This window comes from Lissotriton helveticus, chromosome 5_1 (assembly GCF_964261635.1).
Source record: "Lissotriton helveticus chromosome 5_1, aLisHel1.1, whole genome shotgun sequence".
Lineage (NCBI taxonomy): Eukaryota > Metazoa > Chordata > Amphibia > Caudata > Salamandridae > Lissotriton > Lissotriton helveticus.
In genome coordinates, this window is record NC_136065.1 from 217,200,528 (window position 1) to 217,226,897 (window position 26,370).

Here is a 26,370-nt window from a genome sequence, read left to right on the forward strand (position 1 = left end):
TTGAAGGTTCATCCTGTCTAGCGGATCGCATCGAGGAGGCAGGGCCCTGGTCTTGGATCACCGGCTCGCTCCTTTGGTGAACGACAACACCGGTGCGCCGACGCTGCCGGCTGGCAGCACCCCACGGCCCTGCGCCCAGAGGAAGCGGGAGAAAGAGCGGGGGCCCAGCAGCATAAATACTGGCAGAGCAGGGGCGCTGAAGCAGCAGCGTGGTCGGTGCCTCCTTTACCTAGGGGTGAGACAGCACGCAAATGGACGAAGCCTCCTGTGTCGGTCCACGGAGATCGGAGCAGGCACATCTTGACAGCAGGGTGGAAAAGAAGTAGGGTAAGGCCGACAGGGCGAGTTTACACTCGTGAGTGGAGGCGTACAGTTTTTTGTGCATAAAGCGGGCGGCTGCACCCCACATGGGATTGTGCACACTGACAAAAGCATTCCAGCTGCAGGGGCGGCACAGGAGGAGCGGGTGATATGTTTGTGCATATCGCAGGTGGCTGCACCCCACCAGGGATATTTGCTTAACTATTGTTGGGCACCCCACCAGGGATATTGGCTGAACAATTGTTGGTGCATTTAGGAGGCGGCTGCACCCCACCCTGGTTGGCAAGTCTCCGGCTGACAAACATCCCCAGCAACCATGAGCAGGAGAGGAGACCTATGGGAATTGCTGAAACAGATCCGGGCAGCCTCTGAGATCCACGGGACAGAGTGGCTGCAGCCTCATTTAGGGCAGGGTGCTGGCGAACGACCAAGCAACCAGCAGCCGGTGGAAACAGAGGGGCCTGCACCAAAACGACAGAGGAGGCTCCCAGCCAAGCTAGCGGGGCGGCGGCACCCAGGAAGGCGCAACAGAAAAGGAAAGTCCCCCGCATACAGATAGCCCGGGGGCAGCAGGACCAAGCAACAGGATGGAGACCTCAGCGACAAGTGGTGAGCATATTAACGCTATTGTGCAGGAATGTATCAAAGCTATGATGGCAAAGATCCTACAGGGGCGGAACACACAGGGGGATGGGAGTGCAGGCGATCAGGCAACAGGGGAAAGTTCTGATTTGCCATGGCACCTGATAGATCCTGGGTGGGGGCCGCAAGCACACTTGAGGGGTCAGGGCGTGCCAGAGAGGCAGGGGGGTCTGGGGTCCCCCGTGGCAGGTTGGGGTGGCCCAGAGAGCGGGCCACCCAGTGCCCTCCCTACACAGGAGCCATACATGCGGCCCTCCCCAGGCCCACCATCCCTGACAACTAGGGCCACAGGGCTGGCGAGCTTGATTCCATTGTCAGTCAAGGAGAGAATATGGAAGAAGGAATTTATAGATATTTTTACATTGTTAGAGATCCAGTTGGACGGGCTTGATCTGACAGTCTGTGACAAGAAAGAAGAGGATAGAAGGGAAAGGAGGAAAGAAAGAACGGAGCTTGGACAACTGGCTAGACGCTTTCAAGATCATGGCATGCATAATTGTGGAGAAGTTCCCGCGCTGCACCGCTGACCTATGGCTCTATGAATCCAACATACATAACGCGCAGAGGCAATTCCCTGGGGACGCATGGCTAGAGTATGATAAAGATGCAGACCCACCCAGAGATGTAATGGAATGAGGAGGATGTGTCTGGCTTTATTCACAAGATGATGATAGCTAGGGAAACCAAGACCTGAGCGGGGAGAAGTGAGCAGCCCTTTCGACCCCCCTTTCACAAGGGAAAAGGCAGAACTTTTCACAAAGGCAGAGCGCACAACACATGGAAGGCCTCGCCACCGTGGGGGGGGCAGCCATATGCTGGAAATATGAGGCCAACGACTGCTCATGGGGCTTCTCGTGAAAAGTTCAACACATTTGCTCCAACTGTGGTGGGGGACACCCAGCATCAGGGTGCAAGCGCTAGAGCGAACAGAGGAGAGAAAAAAAAGAGAAAAAAGGAAGCAGTAAAGCGACAGCAGAGTGCGCAGGGGGTCCGGTAGATTTTCAACACTACAGCCTAGCCAGATCTCCCATCAACACAAGGCAATTACGCAGGCTGGCAAACATGTATCACAACAAGGCAGATGCAGCAGTGCTAGTGAAAGGTTTTGAAGAGGGGTTTTTCATTCCTTTCGAGGGTACCCCACCACTAGGCGAGGCAAAGAATTTGAAATCGGCCCTCCAGCATCCCGAGGTGGTCACCAAGAAATTGGAAAAGGAAAAAGCACTGGGCAGAATAGAGGGCCCCTTGCCACAGCACGTGCACGCAGGGGAGAAGCTCCATTACTCAGACGATTTCCTGTTCACAGGCCCTGCCGCAACTGACGAGTGCGGCCGGACCTTAGCAGCTTTCCAAATATTAGCTGAGGTGCTGGGGATCCCTCTGGCAGCAGAAAAAACGTTGGGCCCGGCAACGACCATCACATTCCTTGGTATAGAGCTCGACTCGGTAGCAGGCACGTCCAGGCTTCCAGAGGAGAAAGTAAAGGATTTCAGGTAGGACATAATAATAATAATAATACTGAGTCCTGTATAGCGCAAACAGCTATCTCACGAGGAGGTGTCCCGGCCCTTAGTGAGCAGCAAGAGTGAACTAGGTGATTCAGAAAGAAGTCAGCAATGGAGGAGAGTTACTGATTAAAAAGCCACGTCTTTAGCTGTTTCCTAAAGCAGGGCTCTTAATTGTCATTGCGAATGGCAAGTGGAAGGGCATTTCACAGTTTGGCTGTTCTAGCTGAGAAGGCTCTCCCCCCAAGGCGAGCCTTCGCGAATCTGGGGACAGAGAGCAAGTTAAGTGTGTTTGAGCGCAGAGAGCGCACTTGCTTGGATTGGGGGAGTCTTAGTTTGGGATAATTAGGGCACTTTCCCTGGAGTGCCCTATAAGCCAGTTCCAAGGCCTCAGGGAGCCAATGAAGATTGCGTAGATGCGGAGAGACATGATGCTTGAACGGGATATGTTTGATCAGCCTCACAGCCGCATTTTGCACCAGCTGTAGCCGCTGGATTGCATACTTCAGTAGACCAAGATATAGGCCGTTAGCGTAGTCCAATCTTGAAGTTACAGTGGCATGACTACTACTTTACGGCAATCTGCTGGCAACAAGTCCGGAAACTTTCAGAGATTTCTAAGTTTGTTAAGGCACCCCTCCGTTACCTATTGAATATGAGCTAGGAAAGAAAGGCCATTGTCCCATCTTACTCCCAAGTTTTTAGCACTAGTGCTGGGGAGCGGTAGGGGCCCATCTCGGTCGGCCACCAAAGATGAGACGCAGGCACTTGACCTTGTCCAAAAAAGATCACCTCCGTTTTCCCAGAATTTAATTTTAGTTTGTTTGCATCCAGAACCTGGAAGATGTAGGGGCAACAGGTAGGGCAGTGGAGAAGTTCATACAATAGGCCTTCACCTGTAAGAAGTCAAGGTCCTGGGCTCAGGCACACCTATCAGCAGTGGCACACTTCACCAGATTGGTGTCAGGAAATGACCCGGCAGCATCCCATTACGTCAGGGCTGCCATGAAAGGTTGGAGGTGCGCCGAAGGCACGAGTAAAGATGGCAGGCGGCCGATAGAATTCTCGAAATTGGCTCTCGTGTTGGTGGCACTAATAGGCGCCACTAGGGACGTATTTGAACTCTGCCTGTCCAGGGCAGCTTTTGCAACAGCATTCTTCGGGGCATTCCGCACCAGCAAGCTGGTTGCCCCCGACAGGGGGGGGGGGGACCGCGGACGATTGCATACAAGCTGGAGACATAACGCCTAGGGCATCCCAAGTAGAGATACAGCTGAGGCGTTCAAAGACAGACCAGGGTGGGGTAGGGAATACGATACGGGTAAACTGCATTGAGGACCAGAGGTATTGTGCGGTATGCTGTCTGCAGGCTTATATGGCAATCCGACCAGCTGGTGAGGGGCCACTCTTTAAGCACAAGGACAGCAGCCACCTGAGTAGGTTCCAATTCACGACAATAATGCGCTTGGCTCTATACCAGAAACGGGTCCTAGGAAGCTTTGTTCCAGTCCAGGGAAGGCATGGCTTGGCAGTTCGGGCTGGACTGTTCCCATGAGGCACAGGGTCAGACTGATTTGCATATGGCCATGTCTGAACTGGGGTGGCAGAGTGGGCTAAAGAACGGTGATCGATTCAACCCAGATCTTTTGACTTGATGTGAGTGTTTGATTGGTTCAGATGCTCTGTCCATTACCACCCCCTTTTGTACCACTTTGTTCGCCATAAGTTTGCAGGGTATGCTCAGTCGTGAGTCCCTTGCTCACTTTGCCACTGGATTCACGCAAGCCTGGCTGAAGACGGCTGAAATGCCAGAAACCGGTCCTAGGAAGCTTGTTTCCGGTCCAGGGAAGGCATGGCTTGGCAGTTCAGGCTGGACTGTTCCCATGAGGCATAGGGTCAGACTGATTTGCATATGGCCATGTCTGAACTGGAGTTGCAGAGTGGGCTAAAGAACGGTGATGGATTAAACTCAGATCTTTTGACTGGGTGTGAGTGTTTGATTGGTTCAGATGCTCCGTCCATCACCACCTCCTTTTGTACCGCTTTGTTCGCCATAAGTTGGACGGGTATGCTCAGACGGGAGTCCCTTGTTCACTTTGCCACTGGATTCAAGCAAACCTGGCTGAAGGCGGCTGAAATGCCAGAAACCTGTCCTAGAAAGCTTGTTTCCGGTCCAGGGAAGGCATGGCTTGGCAGTTCGGGCTGGACTGTTCCCATAAGGCACGGGGTCAGACTGATTGCATATGGCCATGTCTGAACTGGGGTTGCAGAGTGGGCTAAAGATAAAGAACGGTGATGGATTAAAACCAGATCTTTTGACTGGGTGTGAGTGTTTGATTGGTTCAGATGCTCCGTCCATCACCATCCCCTTTTGTACCGCTTTGTTTGCCATAAGTTGGCAGGGTATGCTCAGACGTCTTTAAATGGAGATCTTACTGGATTTCCTGTTCTTCTGGCAACAGATTCAGGAAATCCTAAAGACTTGGCTTTTTTTTATCAGTGGTAGATCCAGTCATTGGTCTTCACCAACTTGCACGGCAGCGCCATTCCACCAAAGGGCGTTCGAGTGCAATATAAAATTACAATCGAATCGAATATGCAATCAAAAATCAATCAATCAGTCAATGAATACACTATTTGTCTTGGTTATATTCCCAAAATCAAGTGACATGTCATAAAGCTAGCTTTTTAATTACAAGCCTTTTGGTTTTTTATTCAGGACCTTCTCGTTTCTCCCATCTCGTAGTAGATCTGCTGATGACTCTCACTGACTGTACCTTCACTATTTGGTCCTGTAGCTGGTATGATCAATGCTCATCTTTTCTATCTGGATTCCTTGATGTATACACTTTGAGCGAATGTATGATGTTACAACACATCATTTACAATGCATGCCTTTACAATGGAGTGTTTACACCGCAACATCCCTTAAAACGCATACATTTACATCGCATGCCATTACAACAAATTTTTTAAAACTACATTTACATCGCATTCCATTACATCGCATTATACCTTTACACGCATACCATTACATTGCATTTAAGGTAAGTGCTGGATTGAATAGGGGTAAAAATGTCTATTCTAACTCCAGGGGGTGCAACAGTAGGATAAGTGTTGGATAGTGTAGGGGTAAAAATTACTATTCCAACTCCAAGTGGTGCAGCAGTAGGGTAAGTGTTGAATAGTGTAGGGGTACTATGCGTTGTAATGGTATGCATTGTAATGACATGTGATGTAATGCCTGCATTGTAGTGACATGCGTTGTAGTGTCATGCATGGTAGTGACATGCAAAGTTACGGCTGCGTTGTAGTGACATGCGTTGTAAAGGATGTTGCGATGTAATGACTGCTTTGTAAATGTAGTGTGATGTCATGACTGCGTTGTAAAGGTTATTTCCCCTTCTGGGCTACTTTCTTTTTATTGCTAAGTATTACCTTCCCTTGTATCCCAGCTTTCTATCCTGCTGTAATGCCCCTTTTCTTATCTGATTCCAATGGTAATAATATCTACTTTGATAGGGTGTTAATAATAGGATTGAGCAAAGTTTGAGTAAAACACAATAGAAGAGATTATGATGTTACCGTTTGCTGTTAGATTGTGAAGATTGTCATTCCCCAACCAGAACTCAGTCAGTTGGTTGCCAAAGCCTCTCTTATATGTTTTCCAGTCACGAAAGAAATCTACAGAGCCATCCCAGCGTCTTTGGAACACCTGAAGAAAAATATGGAGAAGAATAGATAATAAGGGATTATTCCATAGCCAGTGTTTTCCCTGCTGTACACCCCTTCATTTTTCTTGTATGATCTTATTTTAAGAGGCTTTTAAAAGCATTTAAATAGTTGCTCTGCTTTTTTAGGCTCCTTCATAATTGGGAGGTGGCTACATTTGAGGCACATGCTTGTTTTTGTGTGTCATGGCATTTTTCATTATCCTGTTGTTAGATTACTGGGAATTCCACTTTAATACTAGTTATTTTATATCATTAATTATTTTCTTTGCCAGTTAGTTATTTTCTTCCTTTTTACTGTCTTCGTTGCTTTCTGAGAATTTCCAAGCTGTTGATGACTCTAAAAGGCGGCACTCTGCTTGTTTGTCTGATGTCCACTGTTGCTTCTCCACTCTACCTTTCTGTTGATTTAATGATAATGTGGCTGGGTCTGCCTGGGAGCAGATGGTCGTGATGCATGACAACTTTGTCAGCGGGTTTATCTTTCCATTTTCCTTCTATGACAGACGACCTCTCCTCAGGTTCTCTGCTGTCCAACATCCCCCAAAATAAGTGTCTGTTTGATGGCACTTTGCCTGCTTACAAGTAGCTCCCTTGGCTTCATCTCCTAATGGCCGAGGATGCTAAGCATCAGGCTTGGGCTCTCGAATGAATCACACCTTACTCCATCAGTGAGATACAGATCAATGCTAGCTCTGCATTGTAATGTTCAGTAGAACATTTCTCCCACGTTTATTCTTTACTTTCTTGTTGTGTAATGACCCTCTGATTACAATGTTCAAATTTCTTCCCAGGTCAAGGAATTATCATCATACATAATTCTGGCATCTAATGATGCTATTGTTCTGGGAGAATTAAGGCAGTGGTTTGGGGATGTCAAAGTAGTCTTGTTGCACAACATTATTAATCATTCATCTGACCGTGCTCCATATCATGTCTTTGCTCCCACTGACAGTGCATGGTGGGAGGTTTGCTCCACTGGACTGTGTTTTTCCTACATGGGTTTATGTTTTGCACTCATGATCCTCGAAATTGATCTAAAACAATTTTCAAAGTCTGTTGGATCGTACGGATGATGCAAAAGTGAAGAGAAGAGTCAAGTCAAATACTTCTATTAGGAATAACACCATAATCACAATACCTTAAAAACTATCTTGACAAGACAAAAGCTGTGCACAGAAGATAAAATAAGTTAATAGCAGTCAAAATATTTCATACTTTAAGAAAGTCTGCAATTCATAAAATAATGCATTACAAGGACCTGCAGTCAGTTAATTCTTATTAAAATAAAACATACCATTGAATACCATTCACTTTATGTGACTGAAGTGATTTCATAGTCGGACAAACATTCAGCCAGAAGCTGCATTGCATACTTCCAGCACCTACCATGTTTCCTACAGAATTGCAAGGCTCGGGTAGCGGGCATTGCAAACACTTTATTTTAGTGTTCTGTCTCCTAAGTAGTAGTACAGTGGCATAAACAGCCTATTCCTGAGCTAGATCAAACCAGGAAAAATGCATAGCAGTTGAAGCACATCTATTTTAGACCATTTGCATAACTTGCATATTCTGCAACATAGATTTTCTAACATAAAATAAATCATTTTAGACATAAGTCTTTCAATAGTGTGGCAGTCGCATGCGGCAAAAATGTGTGAAAGTAGGGAGAATGGGGACAGAATAAAGGAACAGGGCATGCTGGAAAGAGGAGAGCAGAGAGTGATAGTGGGACAGAAAATTATCTGTCCATATACTGCACCGCAAGGTCTGATATTAGCATTGGAATGATAATTCATCTACACAGTGAAACCTAAATGTTCATGGCCAGGCCGAACATAAGAGTAGAGAGGAAAGTGATTTATTCAGGAGTGAGACAGACAACAAAGCCATCTTATCATGAGGAAGATGCTTACCAAAAGCCTGGTCTAAGTACATGAAATGGATTGGAATCAATAGGTGTAAGAAATTGGGTTATCGGTTGAGGAGGGAGAGCACACTCTTCAAGCAATAATAACAATCTTTGTTAAGGTGAACCACTAAAGTCACTAAATAAACCTGAACCCAGCCCCCTCTTAGATGTGGCACAAAGTAGACAGGCTTAACATAGACACAATGTGTAAAGTAGGCAAAATCAAACCAGTAATGATGTAAAAACAAGAAAAATCCCACACCTAATGAGTAAAATATAATAAATGAAATTACACCAAAATATCAGAAATTTAGTAAGGGGAACTCGATTTGCTTATTTTTAAATGTTACATTTAAAAATAACACCAAAAAGTGTTAAGCACCAACCACGGTCAACTGGTCACGACTGAATAAGGGCCAACTGTAATAGAGTGCCAGGCTGATACAGAATCCTGACTCAACCTGGTCAAAAGTTTTACCTTTGGACTTAGTCTCTAATACGGCAGTTCAAAATCTTCAGAGGGCAAGGCAGTACGCTGTAGGCGAGGAAGGCTCCATGAGGTCAGATAGCTGTTGGACAAAGTCCCTGTGAAGCTGCTGAATTTTAGCCTGAAACCTCTGTGTGGGAGAAATTTTAATTCTGCACCAACAGAAGGTCGCTCACCTGCTGGATATTTTGGGCACCTTCACCCAGTGAAGATTTCTACATTTGCACTTAGGGCCTTAACACGAGTTTGACGATCCGTGAACCGCCATACCAGCAGTCGGGATCCGAATGCTGCGAGCTCAGTGGTCCAACCGCCGTATTATGAGATGTGCGGATTGCATTTGGAAAGACCGCACCTGAACCGCCGACACTGCCAGCATCCCGCCAGACTGATCGGGGAAAATCAGCTGCCATAGGGTGGTACAAGGGAGTTTCATAGCCGTCCGTATTACAAGTTGGCATTTCCATGAGCTGACTGCAGTGGTGAGACCACCATCTTCAAGTAAACAGAAATTAAGGATTTGGGGTGCGTACTCACCCCTTTCCTATGATTTCAGTCAGAATTCGATGTGGATCCCTTTATTAAGGACCTCCCTCCACAGCAGCATCTTCACCCCAATGATTACGACCCTGTTTGTGGCGATGTACTGGTGTGTCCTTTTTGTTCCATATACACTTTGCCTTGACTGTCCACACATGGGCCATACTCCAGCATTGGGTAGGTGGTATTTTTCTACATGTATTATGCATATGTGTGCATCCAACACATATGCAGTCAAAATGCTCACTCAGGCATTGATGCATATGGAAAAGTAATCACCACCCCTGCAAGATTTCCACACCCACACTGTGAGCACCATGGTAAACTCAGAATGCGGTGGTCAGAAGGTCTGTGGTACTGCAGTTTCCTGGCAACCACGGCATTCTTGCGGTTTAACCTCCAAACTAGTACTAAGGCCCTAAATCACTATTTGGAGCTCGGATTCCTCCAATGGACAAGACTGTAGGCTGTAGCCAAAGTGGGCACCCAGAGGTCAGACACTGTCCCTTCAAGGTCCAGCTGAAGATTATTTGCTGCTGCAGAAACGCCGAAGAAACCTTAATCTTCAGCCCAACTGCAGCGCACCTTCATTGGATGATTACGGCAGGTTTGTCCCAATCCTCCGGAGATCTTTAGAGTTAAAATGTTTCTCAATCATAGGTTTTCAGGAGCTAATACATCTTACACAGCCCAGGGAACAAAGACCTTGGGACAGCACTTGGGGGGCATGACTCACTCCTGCAGAGTCCAACTGGACAGCATGATCAGGCTGGTCCAGTTGGAACTGGTCAGCTGCACAGTTGCAAGAAAGAGACTCCTTGAAGCTTGATGTGTCTTTGTATCTTGAATGGGAGGTCAGCCAGATGAACATTGGAGTCACTTATTTGTCCTTGATACAAGAGAGAGCAAGTCCAGTATGGCTGAGATACCCGCCACCCCCTCTCGACACAATCCCCAAGGATGGGAAACCGAAACGGTTCTGAACTTTTGGAAGGCGGGAGGGAGTGACCCTCCCGGCCGTATTTATTAAAATATGAAACAAAATCAAAACATTAAAATAACAGTTTCATATTATGTACAATTTCATTTCCACATTACGATGTTTGGCTAACCTTAACAGATCTCTAATACAAAGATTCTCCTAGCCGATCCAACATCCTACAAAACATTTGACTTGAAATTGTACATCCTAACGTTAAGGGCCAACGGCAAGGTCGTAACCGGTGTCAGATCCCTAAACCAGAAATACAACCCTCACTTGTGAGAGGACCAACCGCACAGAGGCGTACCTCAAGTGCATCTACCAATTTCCCTTGGACTTGACAGGGGCCCCAATGAACTCGACGCCATTTAACGGTCGTCCGAGGACTCGTGTGAAGTGTCTAAGAGGTAGCGTAAACCCCCTCCCGAACCCCACACACCTTACCCATCTGCCGTCGCAGATGTCCTGGCCCCGGGAAATTCCCCAGGAGGGCCCGTAGCCCCTCCTATCCAGGAAGGGGCCTTGACCACATTTCCTTTCCTTCCGGCGGCCTATCCTTAGACGGGACCGCCTCCCCGTTGAGGGGCCAATGGCCACCTCCCCCGAGCGCTCCAATCCGTAATGGGTGACGCCCCCCCATAGGGATCTTCCAATTACTGCTCACCGATCATGACCTTACCGCCCGACAATAAATACGACAAATTTACCTAAATTACTAAATCACGAAACAATTATAGCCTATTAAAGGCATGATTACTGATCAACACCACTGCAAAATCCTTTATTTGCACAACATACTGAAAGTGACCCTCTTTATTGCATACTCAAAAAATTATCACGACAATCGTCACAACCTGTAAGAAAATAGAGTTACCACATCAAAACTTTATTTAAAAAAAAACTAGCTGTCCTCAGGGGCTGGTGGGTGGGTCAAAATTGGCTCTTCGTTCCGTCTTGAGCTCACGTGCAGTGGGGAGGTGCAGCTTCAGAGCACAGGAACGAGAGGATGTTTTCTTGGCTTGTTGCTTCTTTTATCCGTCTTCGGGGCGGGCGTCAACCCGCCCCCGCCCGCCACCGAGGGCGTGGCCGAGTGCGTCAGTGTCTAGGACAACCCACTCCAGGGCGGAAAAAGGCGCGCCCCGGCTACGCCGCTTCGGGCATACCAGCCGAGACTCGCCTCCCGCCCAAGATGGCTTCCCGGGGGGATCGTGGTACTCCACCATACGTTCGGGGGGACCGAATGGTCGCGCCTTTCCATATGGCTGAGATACCCGCCACCCCCTCTCGACACAATCCCCAAGGATGGGAAACCGAAACGGTTCTGAACTTTTGGAAGGCGGGAGGGAGTGACCCTCCCGGCCGTATTTATTAAAATATGAAACAAAATCAAAACATTAAAATAACAGTTTCATATTATGTACAATTTCATTTCCACATTACGATGTTTGGCTAACCTTAACAGATCTCTAATACAAAGATTCTCCTAGCCGATCCAACATCCTACAAAACATTTGACTTGAAATTGTACATCCTAACGTTAAGGGCCAACGGCAAGGTCGTAACCGGTGTCAGATCCCTAAACCAGAAATACAACCCTCACTTGTGAGAGGACCAACCGCACAGAGGCGTACCTCAAGTGCATCTACCAATTTCCCTTGGACTTGACGGGGGCCCCAATGAACTCGACGCCATTTAACGGTCGTCCGAGGACTCGTGTGAGGTGTCTAAGAGGTAGCGTAAACCCCCTCCCGAACCCCACACAACTTACCCATCTGCCGTCGCAGATGTCCTGGCCCCGGGAAATTCCCCACGAGGGCCCGTAGCCCCTCCTATCCAGGAAGGGGCCTTGACCACCTTTCCTTTCCTTCCGGCGGCCTATCCTTAGACGGGACCGCCTCCCCGTTGAGGGGCCAATGGCCACCTCCCCCGAGCGCTCCCATCCGTAATGGGTGACGCCCCCCCATAGGGATCTTCCAATTACTGCTCACCGATTATGACCTTACCGCCACAGGCCGGATAGTTGACCGGCTATCCGGACCCCCCACAACAACTCCTGCCTAAAGGTCATGTTATAAACTTTTTAACCAAGCTATGAGGTCTCCTATGAGTAACTCATTCCCCACCCGGGACAAATGAACACCGTCCCCCAAATACATACTGTCCCCTCTGATACAACCATGCGAGACAGAATGCAGAGTACTTGAACGAAACAATCTACTCACTTTGTTATTTATTTTCCTTACTGAATGATTCAGAGCAGAAACAGAAATAGCCCCCCGCCACACTTTTCATGGGATCATGTGGGACCATGCAATTGTGCACCCTGGAACTCTCCTTGCCAACCAACTTACTGTGGAAAGCATTGCCTCAAGAAGAAGTCGTCTACCAGTGGCCACCAAATCGTTGCCCCCAAGATGAACTATGATTATAGACGGCGGTGACCTTGTCCGCCCTAACAAATCCTCGAAAAAGGTCTGAAACTGGTCAATACAGAGCCCACCCTTTCCGTGGAAGGACACACTGTACCCGTATTCCCCAGCCACGTGAATCATGTCACCTGCTTTGAATACGTCCGCGGCACGCCTCACGTATGAGTGGCCCACGACCCACACCTCCTTTTTCCCAGCCGGTGATGTCTGACCGCTGGTCCCCATGTGTCGGGTCGACTGCACAGTCCGCCCCGCCTCGTAGGCTTGCGCAACTGAAAACCAAACAAAACAGGAAGCGTGAGTACATCATTACAGTTTCATAACATGTGCAACCGCACATACCTTTTATAACAGTTCGAAGACCAACGCCCTACACGTTTTACTTCTTCTACACTCAGACCCCTGGCTGTGGCCTCTGTAGCAGCCCCTATTCGAAAAGAATGGGTCCCAAACTCGCCGGGGTTCAAGCCCGCGGCCGAAATCGACATCGCAAGCACCCGCTGGAACTGAAACCTTGTCAGTGGGGTGGTGTCAGCGTGTCTCAAAAAGGTCCCCCCCCCATGATGCCACTCTCTGCGCTAAATATTCCTCTACGCAAACCACAGGGCACATGGGGGACCCGGGAATCCTCTGTATGATTATGCAGTCCCCAAACGCACCCTGATCGGTTTTGGACCTGACAAACGAGACAGTCATTGTCTCCCCCTTGACCTGAACGTGCTCTTGGCACAATCCCCCCATCGTATCCCGCTTGTTCCTCGCCACTAGTTCGCTTACCCGCATAGCCCCATGGAATGCTAGCGCAAAAGCGGCTCGGAATAACACTGTCTCATACTGTGATGAACACGTTGCCGGGAGTACGGAAAATAACAGGGCCAACCTATCCAGACCTATCGGGCGCCTCTCATCTGCTTTGCGACCCTCCAGGCGTTGCCACCCCCGTAGCGCTTTCTGGACTACGAAAGACGCTGTCGGGTCCTGGATCCCATGAGCCCTAGCCATAAAGGAAATGGCGGCCCGATGCCTCTGGGCCGTAGCTACTGATTTGCCTGCCTGATGTAAAGACAGCAAAAATTTAACGACAAGCTCCTCCTGGCCCCAAAGCTCCCCCCTAGCAGAACCCAAAAAGGACCAATAGGAACGGAACGCCCCTTCGTATGCCTTCCTTGTCCTGGGCGCTAAACTCTCTCCCACGAGGTTTTGTAGTTCGGGGCACCGAGAGACCAGAGAGCTTCGGGAAAGGGTGCTGCCACCGGGTCCGCTGCGGGCAGAAAACCCCAGAAGGCCTGCATATGGAAACGAGAAAGCGCATCAGCCGCTTGGTTCAATACCCCCGGGACATGTCTTGCCCTAAAGAGCACATTCAACTGCATGCACAATAACACAATTTCTTTAAGCAGTCTCAGCATCCATTTGCAACGTGCTGCCTGACTATTGATACACTCTACCACGGTCATGTTGTCAGACCAAAACACCACAGACTGATCCCGGAACCCCTCAGGCCAAGTTTTCAGGGCCACCAAAATAGGGAAAAGTTCGAGAAAAGCAATGTTCCTCGTCAATCCGCACTCATGCCACCATAACGGCCATTTTTGAGCCGTCCATTGTGTGCCGAATATGGCGTCAAAACCTATACTCCCCGCCGAATCTGTCCACAGCCCCAGCTCCTCAGAGGACACCGCCGGTTTTATCCAGACAATTCGACCATTGAAATCCGCAAGAAATGCCAACCAAATGCGCATGTCCTGGCGAACCTCTGCCGAGAGCCTCGTGCGGTGATGGCCCTCCTTCAGGCCGACCATGGCTTGTGCAATCGAGCGGGAAAAGGGGCGGGCCATCGGCATTACTCTCAGGGCAAAATTCAACTGGCCCACCACTTGTTGTAATTGATGTAGTTTTACTTTAGTCTCACTGATACATGTTTCAAGGGATGCCCTGAATTTCCAAACCTTATCTCTTGGTAGTCGAAAACAACCCTCTACCGAGTCGAGCTCGATCCCCAGAAACTCGAGGGAAGTCGAGGGACCCACGGTCTTACCTGGCGCCAATGGCACACCAAATTGGTTCATCAAGACACAAAATTCATTTAAAGCCTGTCCGCATTCTGGATCCCCGGTTGCCCCCAAGAACAAAAAATCATCGAGATAATGCATTACATGTTGAAAACCCGTCTTCTTTGTGAAGACCCATTGCAAAAAACAACTGAACATTTCAAAATAGGCACAAGATATAGAACATCCCATTGGCATACATCTGTCCATGTAATAGCGACCCTGAAACCTAAAACCAAGGAGACGCTGATCGTCTGGGTGTACCGGGAGCAACCGGAACGCTGACTCGATATCTGATTTTGCCATCAGCGCCCCGGGCCCCAGGCGATGCAACATGGCGACGGCCTCATCGAAAGATGCGTACCGCACCGAACATACTTCCGGGTCTATCGCATCATTCACAGAAAGACCCCGTGGGGCTGACAAGTTATGTATCAGCCGAAACTCACCCGGGTCCTTCTTGGGGACCACCCCTAGAGGGGAACAAACAAAATTATCAACCGGTGGTAAGTCAAATGGACCGGCGACACGACCTCGAGTCACCTCCTTCCCAATCTTTGCCTGTACCACAGCCGAATGCTGTAGGACCGATAGTTGATTCGTACAGTTAGGTACACCCTGAAAATCCCCCACTGGGATGCGGAAACCATATGAAAACCCGTTCCGCAACACCCCAGCGGAAGCATGATCCGGGTATTCACTGAGCCAAGGAATCATTGCCATGGTATCAATCGGAGTAGGTAAAGTCGCCCCTCGGACTATTTCAGACCTGTTTGGCGCTTCCCTTACCACCGTTATCACCCGTTTTGGCTCTGCACATGGACTCAGGATGGGATGGCTGCCCACACCCCCCACATTCATGTCTGAACTTGCACGACCCCTGGGGCCTCGTACATTTACCTCTGTTAAAATTCCAACAGATTCCCCTTTTACCTGCGTTGCCACTCGTCTTCGAGTGGTACTCGCTACCTGCACCCGTCCGAAAGGGGGTCCCAGAGTATTGGCGGGAAGATTCACCCCCGCTACTCCCTGACAATGGTACTTTTAACATTCCCGTACTCTCCATTTTTTGCCATGACACGGAGTCGTAACAATCCCAAGTCAAAACTGGGTCATGTTCCTTAGCTTTTCTAAAAATATTGTCATAGCAGAACCACTGATTGCCCCCATACGCTACGGAGTACTCCATGATACGCGATTGATAAATAGGCAACTCGGTCAGCAACTCGGGCCTGCGCTCACCCATGATGGAGGTAAAAATGCCCCACGCTCTGCCCCAAGTACCAATGTTTTCGTCAACCTTAAAGGCGGCCATTTTTGCGCGCCAAACACTCGGATGCATGAGCTCCTTTTGGCTCTTAACATGCTCCATCTCGTAATGGTCGGTAAGCAAAGAAAAAATATTAACATACTTATTCGCCCAAATCTTTTCCTTAATTTCCAGTGGAACATGCTGAGCCACCTTCTCCCTTCGTGAAGGTACAGACCCTTCCCCCGCGATCGGCAATGGCCGCTTACCTGAACCAGAAGCTGCATTTGCCGCCGAAACTGGGCCCGTTGCATTTTCCGCCGCCGTAACTGGCGGGGTAACAGAAGCTGGTGTCTTCCCAGCCTCCCTAGATTCCCGCAGTTGTCTCATTACTGCCCGGGCGTCGTCAGCCGTGGTGCCCTCGTTTTCTTTTCCCAACCACGCTGCCAATTGTGCCGCTAACTCGGGAGGCATATCCTCCCTGGTCACGGGGGTGACCACCACGGGGATCGGATTCCCCCCCTTCGGCACCGGGGTTGGCTCCTCAAGTGGGGTGTCAGGGACCGGAGTTTCACCCCCAAGCGTCCCCTTTCTGGACCTCTTGCCTCTCCCACCGGGGACTACTCCCGGCAAAGGCCGTTTCGGTCCTCCCTCCCCGTTCGTAGCCGCCATCTGCTTCTTCAAATCGGCTACCTCCTTCATGAGCATGCGGAGCATCTGATCGGTACTGACCCGCTGTCCGACTTTCTTAGGCATTCCCAGACGGATATCTGTAAGACAAAAAGAAAGATTACAACGCTCAAAATTGGCTCTTCGTTCCGTCTTGAGCTCACGTGCAGTGGGGAGGTGCAGCTTCAGAGCACAGGAACGAGAGGATGTTTTCTTGGCTTGTTGCTTCTTTTATCCGTCTTCGGGGCGGGCATCAACCCGCCCCCGCCCGCCACCGAGGGCGTGGCCGAGTGCGTCAGTGTCTAGGACAACCCACTCCAGGGCGGAAAAAGGCGCGCCCCGGCTACGCCGCTTCGGGCATACCAGCCGAGACTCGCCTCCCGCCCAAGATGGCTTCCCGGGGGGATCGTGGTACTCCACCATACGTTCGGGGGGACCGAATGGTCGCCCCTTTCCATTCTTCATGTCTCTTCTCAGATCACAGGCAGCAGATACAGACCTCTTCTGTTGCTCTACAGGTTCAGAAAATGTTGTAAGCAGGGTACTGAGGATGCCACATTTCTCTCTGGCACTAGCCTGTGGATGGAGGTGACTTCTGCCACACCCCAAACCAATAGGTCTGCCTGTCAGAGGTAGCAAAGAAGGACCATGGCAAGGCGAGCCTCCTATTCTTGGTAGGATTGGTTGCCCATGTTTGAAAATTACTTGGCAGCTCCTGACGGCCTTGATTTTTCTGCAGCACACAAAACAGCTTTGCGAAAAGAAGCAGCCAACAACCCATACGCATTGAATATGAAGAAGCCAAACAACGGTTAGAAGTTAGGTTTGAGAAAGAGGAAAACTTGGTCATGACCAGGTTTACTAAGAGAACGTTCAGCCTGCGACAGAGTAGGCCTCTGTGGTTTTAATCATGTTCCTGGGCCCATCCCACTGGTCATCCAAGCTCACAACAACGCACCTCCACACCCTGTGAGTAGTTTTCATACCTCATCAGAGCTTGAGCACTCCGAAGGCTGAAGCTGGAGGCTAATGTAAATTAGCATCAATAGACTTTGGGCAGGGAAAAGGTAACTTTCTAAAAGTAACTTTTTCTAAAACTTTGATTTGTGTACATGTGATAATTGATATCATAGGAAACAGTGCAGAAGAAACACTGCTGAGTTACCCCACCTCTAAAGAACTACACTAGTACCTTCGAGTCAGTTGTTTCATCTTCTTAGCCAGCTGAACTACTTGCAAGTTGGTTGTTGGTAAAAGTAAACTTTTATAAATGGTTCTTACATATTTTTGTTCTTTATGCTAGCATTAGAATCTCATGTGCTCTGGGGGGTCTTACTTTGTTATGCAATGATTGAAAGTGGTGACAGTTGACCTGGCCAGCTTGAGATGTGGTCATGACTGTCGGTTTCTCAAATACACCTGAATGAATTCTTACCTTAAGGAAAAGTCTTCTCGTTTATTTATGAAAATGTATGGTGACAAGCTGGCCAGGCGAGTTCCTGGGGTGGACTGAATGACATAAACAGTAACGTGAAGAGTGAGTAGTCTAGTGCCCATAGCTTCCCCACAAAGAACACAACAGCGCAACCACATAAGCAAAACCGGAGTGCTCAGGTGTTGACAATACACCCTTTAATCGAAAAAAAAGATGCAACAAGTACTTTTTTTATTATTTTGAGTCAGCAACATGCCCAAGCATTATCTTGTTCGTGTTTGACATCACACGCTCAAGGCGCATACTCGTCCATCTTTGAAGGAATTCTTTTACCGTATCCCATGCAACACCATACTACGTGGCACTTTAATTATGTATGAGTATTGTCAGTGCTCTAGACATTCAGTGTAATGCACAGTGAAGGGCACAAAATAGCACCCATATTTCTTGTTTCACAATTGTTGCGCTCATTGTAACGGTGATGCGCACACCATTTCATGTATCTACAATATAATCTGCAGCATTGTACCACAACCTGCCTCTTACTGCAAGGTGAGAGATCATTCCTAATTCTACAACGTATTTTTCTACGGTGACACGCACACCTTTGGGCACGTTATTGGGAGATTAGACATAAAAAACACACACATTCACGTGACATGCGCACCTCTACATTGGAAAGTGTGCACCGTGATGACGATTAGACAGTGACACACACATAAATAAGTATAAAAACGTAACCTGATGATTTATTATCATGTATTACAAATTCTGTTTTATTGTACTACAGGTTCACAAGTGAGATCTCATTACAGCATACACTGATTCACCAGTATGGCAACTTCTCAGTTAGCAGTTATAACACCACCATGTCTCTTAACACAGCAGCGTGAGCCTCCTATTCCTTCGGAGGATTGGTTTCCCATGTTTGAAAATTACTTGGTAGCTGTCGATGGCTTTGAATTTTCTGCAGCACGCAAAAAAGCTTTGCTGTTTAGTACTTTGGGTAAAGAAGGGCATCATATTTTTATATATCTACCACAAGCTACAGATGTCAATGGACACGCATTAAATATGAAGAAGCCAAACAACGGTTAGAAGTTAAATTTGAGGAAGAGCAAAACTTGGTCATGACCAGGTTGAAATTCTACATGCAACATCAAACCAAAGAGGAGTCCATTGATGAGTTTCTGTCTAGTCTTAGAAAACTTTCACCCAAGTGCAAATTTGGTACCATGACAGATTGATGAATGAGAGACCAATTAATAGTCCAATGTTTTAGCAAGAAAATATGGGAGATACTGTGGGCGGCAAAAAACCCATCTCTAAAGGATTCTATTGACATTGCTATGTTGGTGGAGCAATCTACTTTTTACATGAAATAAATGTAAAAGAAAAGCAACATTGCTGGAAATCAAGGAACATCAGAAGTAGGACCAACAATGCTGTCTGAAGGCACATCTGTTTTAGCTGTGATACCTCAGAAAGCTTACTGGAAAATAGTACTCAGAGTTGTAACCAGACAAAACAAAGCAATAGAATGTGCACCAGATTTGGAAGTTTAAGTCACTCTAGTGAAGCGAAATGTTGTTGGGTTAACAACAAAGAATCGACCTAAGGCCATGTTTGAAATAGATGGGCACAATGTACAACTGATGGTGTATTTAGGGTCAATGTACATCACCATACCTCGGAATGTGTTTAATGATGAGTGGCATGACAGAACGTTATCTCCTAAAAAATATTTCCCATGGTGGTTACCAAGGTGAATCGATTGATATTTTAGGATATATGGAGTCCAATATTAAATTGAAAGATAGGAGAATTCAAGGAAAAGTGTATATGGCAGATCGCGGTTCACCAATTTTGGGTTGGAAACACCAATGTGATCTACACATCATTATCAATCCTAGGGCTCCTTCACAAATCATGGTTGTGGATGATGAACCCATTGACAATATCTTAAAGTGTGGGGAACACATTTTTAAAGACATGTGGGGAGAATTGAAAGGATATGCTCATAAAATCTAGTTGAGTGAGTGAGCATTCCCGTGCAGCACAAAGTCAGGAAATTCCCAGTAGTAGCACGTGATAAGGTCAAAAAGCGAATACAGGAAATGTTAGATTGTGGTATTATAGAACCGGTGGAGGAGACTAGGTGGATTTGACCAGTAGTGATCACTAAGAGAGCAGATGGTGTCTCAGGTTTTGTGTAGACTTAAGGTCTCTTAATTGATTGTAATGTGATAGCTGTCACCTATCCTCTTCCCAACATCAATGAGATGGTGTTGATGTTTAAAAACTCAGTCTCAAAAGTTCTTACCACTAGATTAGGCTGCATAAAGACTCTGGACCCTTGACTGCGTTCATCACGTCTGAGGGAACCTTTTAATTCACTCGCATGCATTTTGGATTATCATCTGTTGCTAGTGTTGTTGTATTTCTATCAAGGACCCTAATTCGATATTCCTGATTTATGCCCTTATATGCTTATAATAAATAATATCCTTATAAAGGCATAAGAATTTATTTTATTTTATTTTGAGAATTTTATAAAGCGCGCAGCGGCCCCAACGGGGCGTCCCGGCGCTGAGAACTCTGAAAGTAGAGGCCACGGGGTCCGAAATCCAGATTTAAGAGGAAAAAAAGTGTTTTCAAGGATTTACGGAAAGCAGATTCTGTCTGGCAAGGTCGTAAGGCTAAAGGGAGCTTGTTCCAGCATTGAGAGGTGCAGACCTCAAAGGTTCTTCCACCTGCACGAGAACGTTTAAAACGGGGAGTTTCCAGGAAATGAAGAGTGTTAGATCGTAAAGTCCTGGAGTTGGCATAAGGACGCAGAACGTTTTTTAGGTGTGCCGATCCACTGCCTTTTGATGCTCTGAAGGCCAGTGTCATGGCCCTAAACACACATCTTTTAGCTATGGGCAACCAGTGCAATTTGCGGAGGTGGGGGGAGATATGGTGCCTAGCGGGAATATTCTCCACCAGCCGAGCGGCGGCGTTCTGTACCGTCTGCAGTTTATGGCAGAGGCCCGCTGTGATACCAAGGTAGAGGGCGTTGGCATAGTCAAGATGGGATATTATCAATGCCTGGATCACAGTCTTACGGCAGTCGGCCGGCAGGTAGTTGATGAGACGTTTAATGGTCCTGATTTTTGCAAAGCAGGAGGCTGCTACTGTTTGGACCTGCTTGTTAAAGCTAAGTTGGTTGTCCCAACGAACTCCAAGATTTCTTATCGAGTATTTGGGGGTGGGAGCTAGGCTCAGGTCTTCCGGCCACCACATATTGGAGTCTAGAGGGGATGGTGAATTAAAAAATAGGATCTCTGTTTTCCCAGCATTGAGTCGGAGGTAGTTGGCATTCATCCACTTCGAGATGTCTCTGAGACAGGATTTCAGTGGGTCAAAAGCCGAAGCGGAAGGGGAGTCGAAGGTGAAGAGAAGCTTAATATCGTCAGCGTAGGAGGTGGATTTGATCCCCGTCTGGGCAATCAATTCGGCCAGGGGGGTGAAATAGACATTAAATAGGAGCGGGCTCAAGGAGGAGCCCTGTGGAACTCCCCATTTAAGAGGTCTGGCAGGGGAAGTGTACGGGGGAGTGAAGACCTGCTGAGTGCGGTCTGAGAGGTAGGAAGAGAGCCATTTCAGAACAGCGCCGCCCAGCCCTATGTTCTCCAGCCTTTTCAGCAGGATGTTGTGAGGGACGGTGTCGAATGCTGCTGAAAGGTCCAACAGCACTAACACCGCCCTTGACCCTCGATCAAGCGTCCATCGCACCGTGTCAGCCATTTCGACAAGGGCCGACTCGGTGCTGTGGCCTGATCTGAAACCATGCTGGGAGTCGTGGAGTAGGTCATTGGTTTCGATGTAATTGGACAGTTGAGAATGTACCAGTTTTTCCAGGATTTTGGCTGGGGCAGGCAGGAGCGAGATGGGTCTGTAGTTGCTTGGGTCCTCTGGATCCAGGTTGGGTTTTTTGAGGATGGGGACTAGGGAGGCATGTTTCCATTTGGACGGGAAACAGCCTGTTCTGAGGGAGTCGTTCCAGATGAGGTTGAGGTGGACATTAAGGACGGGTGCAAGATTTTTATATTGCTTGGCTGGCCAGGGGTCGTTAGGAGAGCCTGATTTGCACTCGAGGAGTTCTGCCATGGAATCAGCTTCTGATATAGTGGCAAATTCGAATAGAGAGGGCTGCGAGGGAGTGATGAGTTCCTCTTTTCGCCCTTCTATGTTAGGGGTGGAGAAGGAGGAGTAGATAGCCTCAATTTTGTCCTCAAAGAATTGGGAGAGTTTGTCGCAGAGCGACTGGGAGGCGGGCTGGGTGCGAGTCAGCGCATTGGGGTTTGTGAAAGATCTCACTATATAAAAAATTTCCCTGGCGCCATTGCTGGCTAGTTTGATTCTGGAGGCCAGAAAGTCTCGTTTGTGCTTCTCGATCATTCTCCGGTATTCTTTGAGGGCTAATTTGTATGTGGTTTTACTATCCAGGGAGTAATTTTGTCTCCAGAGGCGTTCGAGGGATTTGCAAGAGGCCTTTTTCTGCCGGAGCTCGTCTGAGTACCAGGGTGCAGATGGTGCCGCCCTGAAGGTTTTAGTGGGTTTCGGCGGGGCTAATGCATCTAGGGCCTGATTAATCGACGCGTCCAAGGTGTTAATCTGTGAGTCCAGGTCAGATGACAGCGGGGATAGGGTTTTTTTTAGATGTTTCAGGAGCGTTACCGGGGTGATGCGACTCCAGTTTCTACCTGATGATTTGGGGGTGATAACGGGTCTGATGTGGGAGGGAATGTCAATCTCAAAAGGAATAAGGAAGTGATTCGACCAAATGACCAGAGTGGGGGGAGAGGTTCGAATAGAGGGCAGATTGGAACAGGTCAGATCTAGAGTGTGTCCTGCTTTATGCGTGGGTAAGGTAATTAATTGGACTAGGTTACAAGTAGCTAGCGTAGAGATGAAATTGCTGCTGTATGAACAAGAGTCGTTATTAACGTGGAGATTGAAGTCTCCTAACGCGGTGAAGTTGGCGTAGCGTGTGCTGAGCTGGATGAGATAGTCCGCCAGAGCCAGTAGATGAGAGGTGTTGAAATGTGGGGGACGATAGATAAGAATTCCGGAGCAAGAGGAGGAAGGGGAGTTTGGACGCTGAAGGGTAGGCCTTCGATACAGTCAATTTGTTCAAATGGGGGAAGGGTAACAGTCCATTTGGAATTGTGAATTAGTGCAACACCACCTCCTATTTTTCCGTTGGATCTGTTTGCGCAGATGATGTTGTAGCCCTCCGTCAAAGCAAGGGAGATGGCAGGATTCGTGGTGTCATTCAGCCAAGTTTCCGTTAGGAAAAGCAGGTCCCAGCTGTTGTCTCGAAGGGACTGCCAGATGTCAATGGCGTGCTTACTCAGTGATCTGCAGTTGATCAATGCAGCTCTGAGGATCAAGGAGGATGGGGCTACGCGCAAGGAGGGGTGATTCAGGGCGTGAGCCGTCCTGATAGTAGTGTCTGGGACAGGGAGGGAGAAATTACAAACAGTGCAAACAAGGGTCTGGTGCCGAGCCACAGGGGTGGGAAAAAGGCATGTTGCGCAATGGGGGGGTTTCAGAGACAGCAACTCAATCCGAGTGTATGTGGCGGAGATAAGGCTAGTAGGATAGAGATGAAGACCGGCCCCGGTCGCGTCCTGATCGCGGACGAGCGCAGACGAGCTTGCCTTAAGCGCGCCTTCGGCGCGCAATTATCGCGCCCGCTGCGCTCGTCCGCTGCGCTTTCGGTACAGGCACATCTTTATGAGGATGTGAAGAGGGGGGGGGGCGGGTCCTCATAGTGGGCGTGGCCCAGTCAGGGCGAGGGGAATGGCGGTAGTGGAAAACGCCGATTTCGCCCTTTCCAGCGCTCGTTATGCTGGGAAAAGGGGTGCCTGCACACAACAATCGTGAAGCAGGAGGGGTGAGTGAATTTTTAAAAAAGCATTCAAATTACAGTTTTTTAAAACAAAGCAACGTGCTCGATCTGGGTGTCGTCTCCCGGCTGTGCCTCAGGAGGATTTTCAAAGTGGTCTGCGCACTAGTATTTCAGCGCGCTGTTTTATGACATTCAGCGGGGGGCGTGTCCTCGTAGTGGGCGTGGCCCAGTCAGGGCGAGGGAAATGGCGGTAGTGGAAAACGCCGATTTCGCCCTTTCCAGCGCTCGTTATGCTGGGAAAAGGGGTGCCTGCACACAACAATCGTGAAGCAGGAGGGGTGAGTGAATTTTTAAAAAAGCATTCAAATTACAGTTTTTTAAAACAAAGCAACGTGCTCGATCTGGGTGTCGTCTCCCGGCTGTGCCTCAGGAGGATTTTCAAAGTGGTCTGCGCACTAGTATTTCAGCGCGCTGTTTTATGACATTCAGCGGGGGGCGTGTCCTCGTAGTGGGCGTGGCCCAGTCAGGGCGAGGGAAATGGCGGTAGTGGAAAACGCCGATTTCGCCCTTTCCAGCGCTCGTTATGCTGGGAAAAGGGGTGCCTGCACACAACAATCGTGAAGCAGGAGGGGTGAGTGAATTTTTAAAAAAGCATTCAAATTACAGTTTTTTAAAACAAAGCAACGTGCTCGATCTGGGTGTCGTCTCCTGGCTGTGCCTCAGGAGGATTTTCAAAGTGGTCATATCCATATTTAGTCGTAGCCCATGCAGTCCAAATTAAGCAAGGCTACTTCCCCAGACTCCTAGAGAGTACAACGCGTTCTTTAAACAAAGCAAACCTCCAGCAACCTGGGAAATCCCCATGCTTCTGTTTTGATTTGTCCTAGAACTCCTGCGAACACTGAAAGAATGGCCAGTTCTTAGTGACATCTTTATTGACGTCTTATGTCCAACCTTATGTCAAACCAGGCACCTTTCAGGTATAAATATACCAACGTTGCCTTAAGCAAACACACGGTGGTTTGGAGCAGAGCGGCTATCTACTTGCCCGAGAGCCCAGCTGATGCAAGAGCCCACGGAAGCCGCCCCTCCCTTTTGACACACTGAGAGATGCTGTCTTTTTCTCCAGCCGAGAAAATCCAGCACGGTGTTTCCAGATACCCTTGCGGGTTGCTGGGATATCGAGTCCTGAGAGAGAGATGCCAGACCTCCTGCTTTCTATTACCCAGGTACGGAGCTGACTAAACCCTTAAAGAGAATTCTTGATTCAGATTCCTTGGCAAAAACCAACTTAACCTAAACTGCTACGTACTTACTCCTTCCCACGTATTAGGCTTAGGTCAGGTACACCGGGGTAGGCGTATTTAGAAGCACCAGTTGAGTACGTTAGTCAATGTATTTATGTATGTATATATTTTATCCATTTTAAAGTATCATATGGCTAAGAAACCATATCAATGCTTTTACAGTATTATTTCATAATACTTCTTTTACTGTACTCACTTTACTTCATGTTAAGTATTGCAATTGTGGCAATTCATTTCTCTTGCATGAGAAAGAAGACTGCTCAATAAATAACACCTTTTATTGAAAACGCCCGTCTCTCTATTCTCTGCACTCTGGTGAAACTAAGTATGCACGATTGACTGAGTGAAATAGCTGTCTATTGTTTTCACACGACTCTAGAGATACACTCTTATTCTGAGGGAGCAAAGTTGTCATGTTTATTGTTGTCAGAAGCTAATCCCTTCTTGTCTATCCAGGGAAGTTAAACTCCTCCTTGTTTATTCGAGAAAGTTTCTAGTGACCTCTGAGCTAGCTGGCAAAACGAATTAACTCTAATAAAGTCAGTTGAGACCTAGTCGACCTCAGTCCTACGTCGACACTGCTGTTTATATTATTCCAATGCGCAGAGCCTATTGGGAATATTGGAACTACACTACAGTGTGTTTCAATGCATGGTTAAGAAAGTGTTTAAGGGCATAAGGGCATAAGTAATGTATTGTTTTTTCAAGAAGATATATTAATCTGGTAACACGGTGGAACAACACAATTTGGTTTTAAGGCAGGTGCTGGGAAGGATAGCGGACATGGGTTTGACACTCAGGAAGGAGAAATGTAATTTTTTGAAACAGAAAGTAGAGTACCTAGGTTACACTATTACTTCAAATGGAGCAAAACCCAAGACAAATTTGTAGGAGGCAATGAAATCTGCACCATGTAAAAGGAATCAGCTGAGGTCTTTTATGGGTTTAGTAGAATATTATTCTAAGTTCGTGAGAGGGTTTGCTGACAAGACTGAGAGTTTAAAGGTCCTTCTTAGGAAGGGACACATGTTTATTTGGGAAGATGCTCAGGAGGAGAGTTTTCAAGGACATATGTGAGACTAGTGTTCTGTCTCCCTTCCACATTTCTCTCAGATCCATTTTAACAGTTGATGCCAGTGCCACAAACTTGTAGGTGGTTTTATCTCAGAAACATGGTAATGTAGAAACAACTGTTGCATTTACTTCCAAGA

General features: G+C 47.9%; 1 protein-coding gene across 2 annotated transcripts in view; it reads right to left on the minus strand.

Moving 5' to 3' along the window:
- The window catches only part of LOC144754345 (ficolin-1-like), a 766,398-nt gene that overhangs the window by 78,300 nt on the left and 661,728 nt on the right, over positions 1–26,370 (minus strand). For both annotated transcript variants that reach the window (XM_078642033.1, XM_078642034.1), the window contains exon 11: positions 6,054–6,183. In XM_078642033.1, the coding sequence (XP_078498159.1) occupies positions 6,054–6,183 (130 nt within the window). The remainder of the gene's footprint in view (positions 1–6,053; positions 6,184–26,370) is intronic.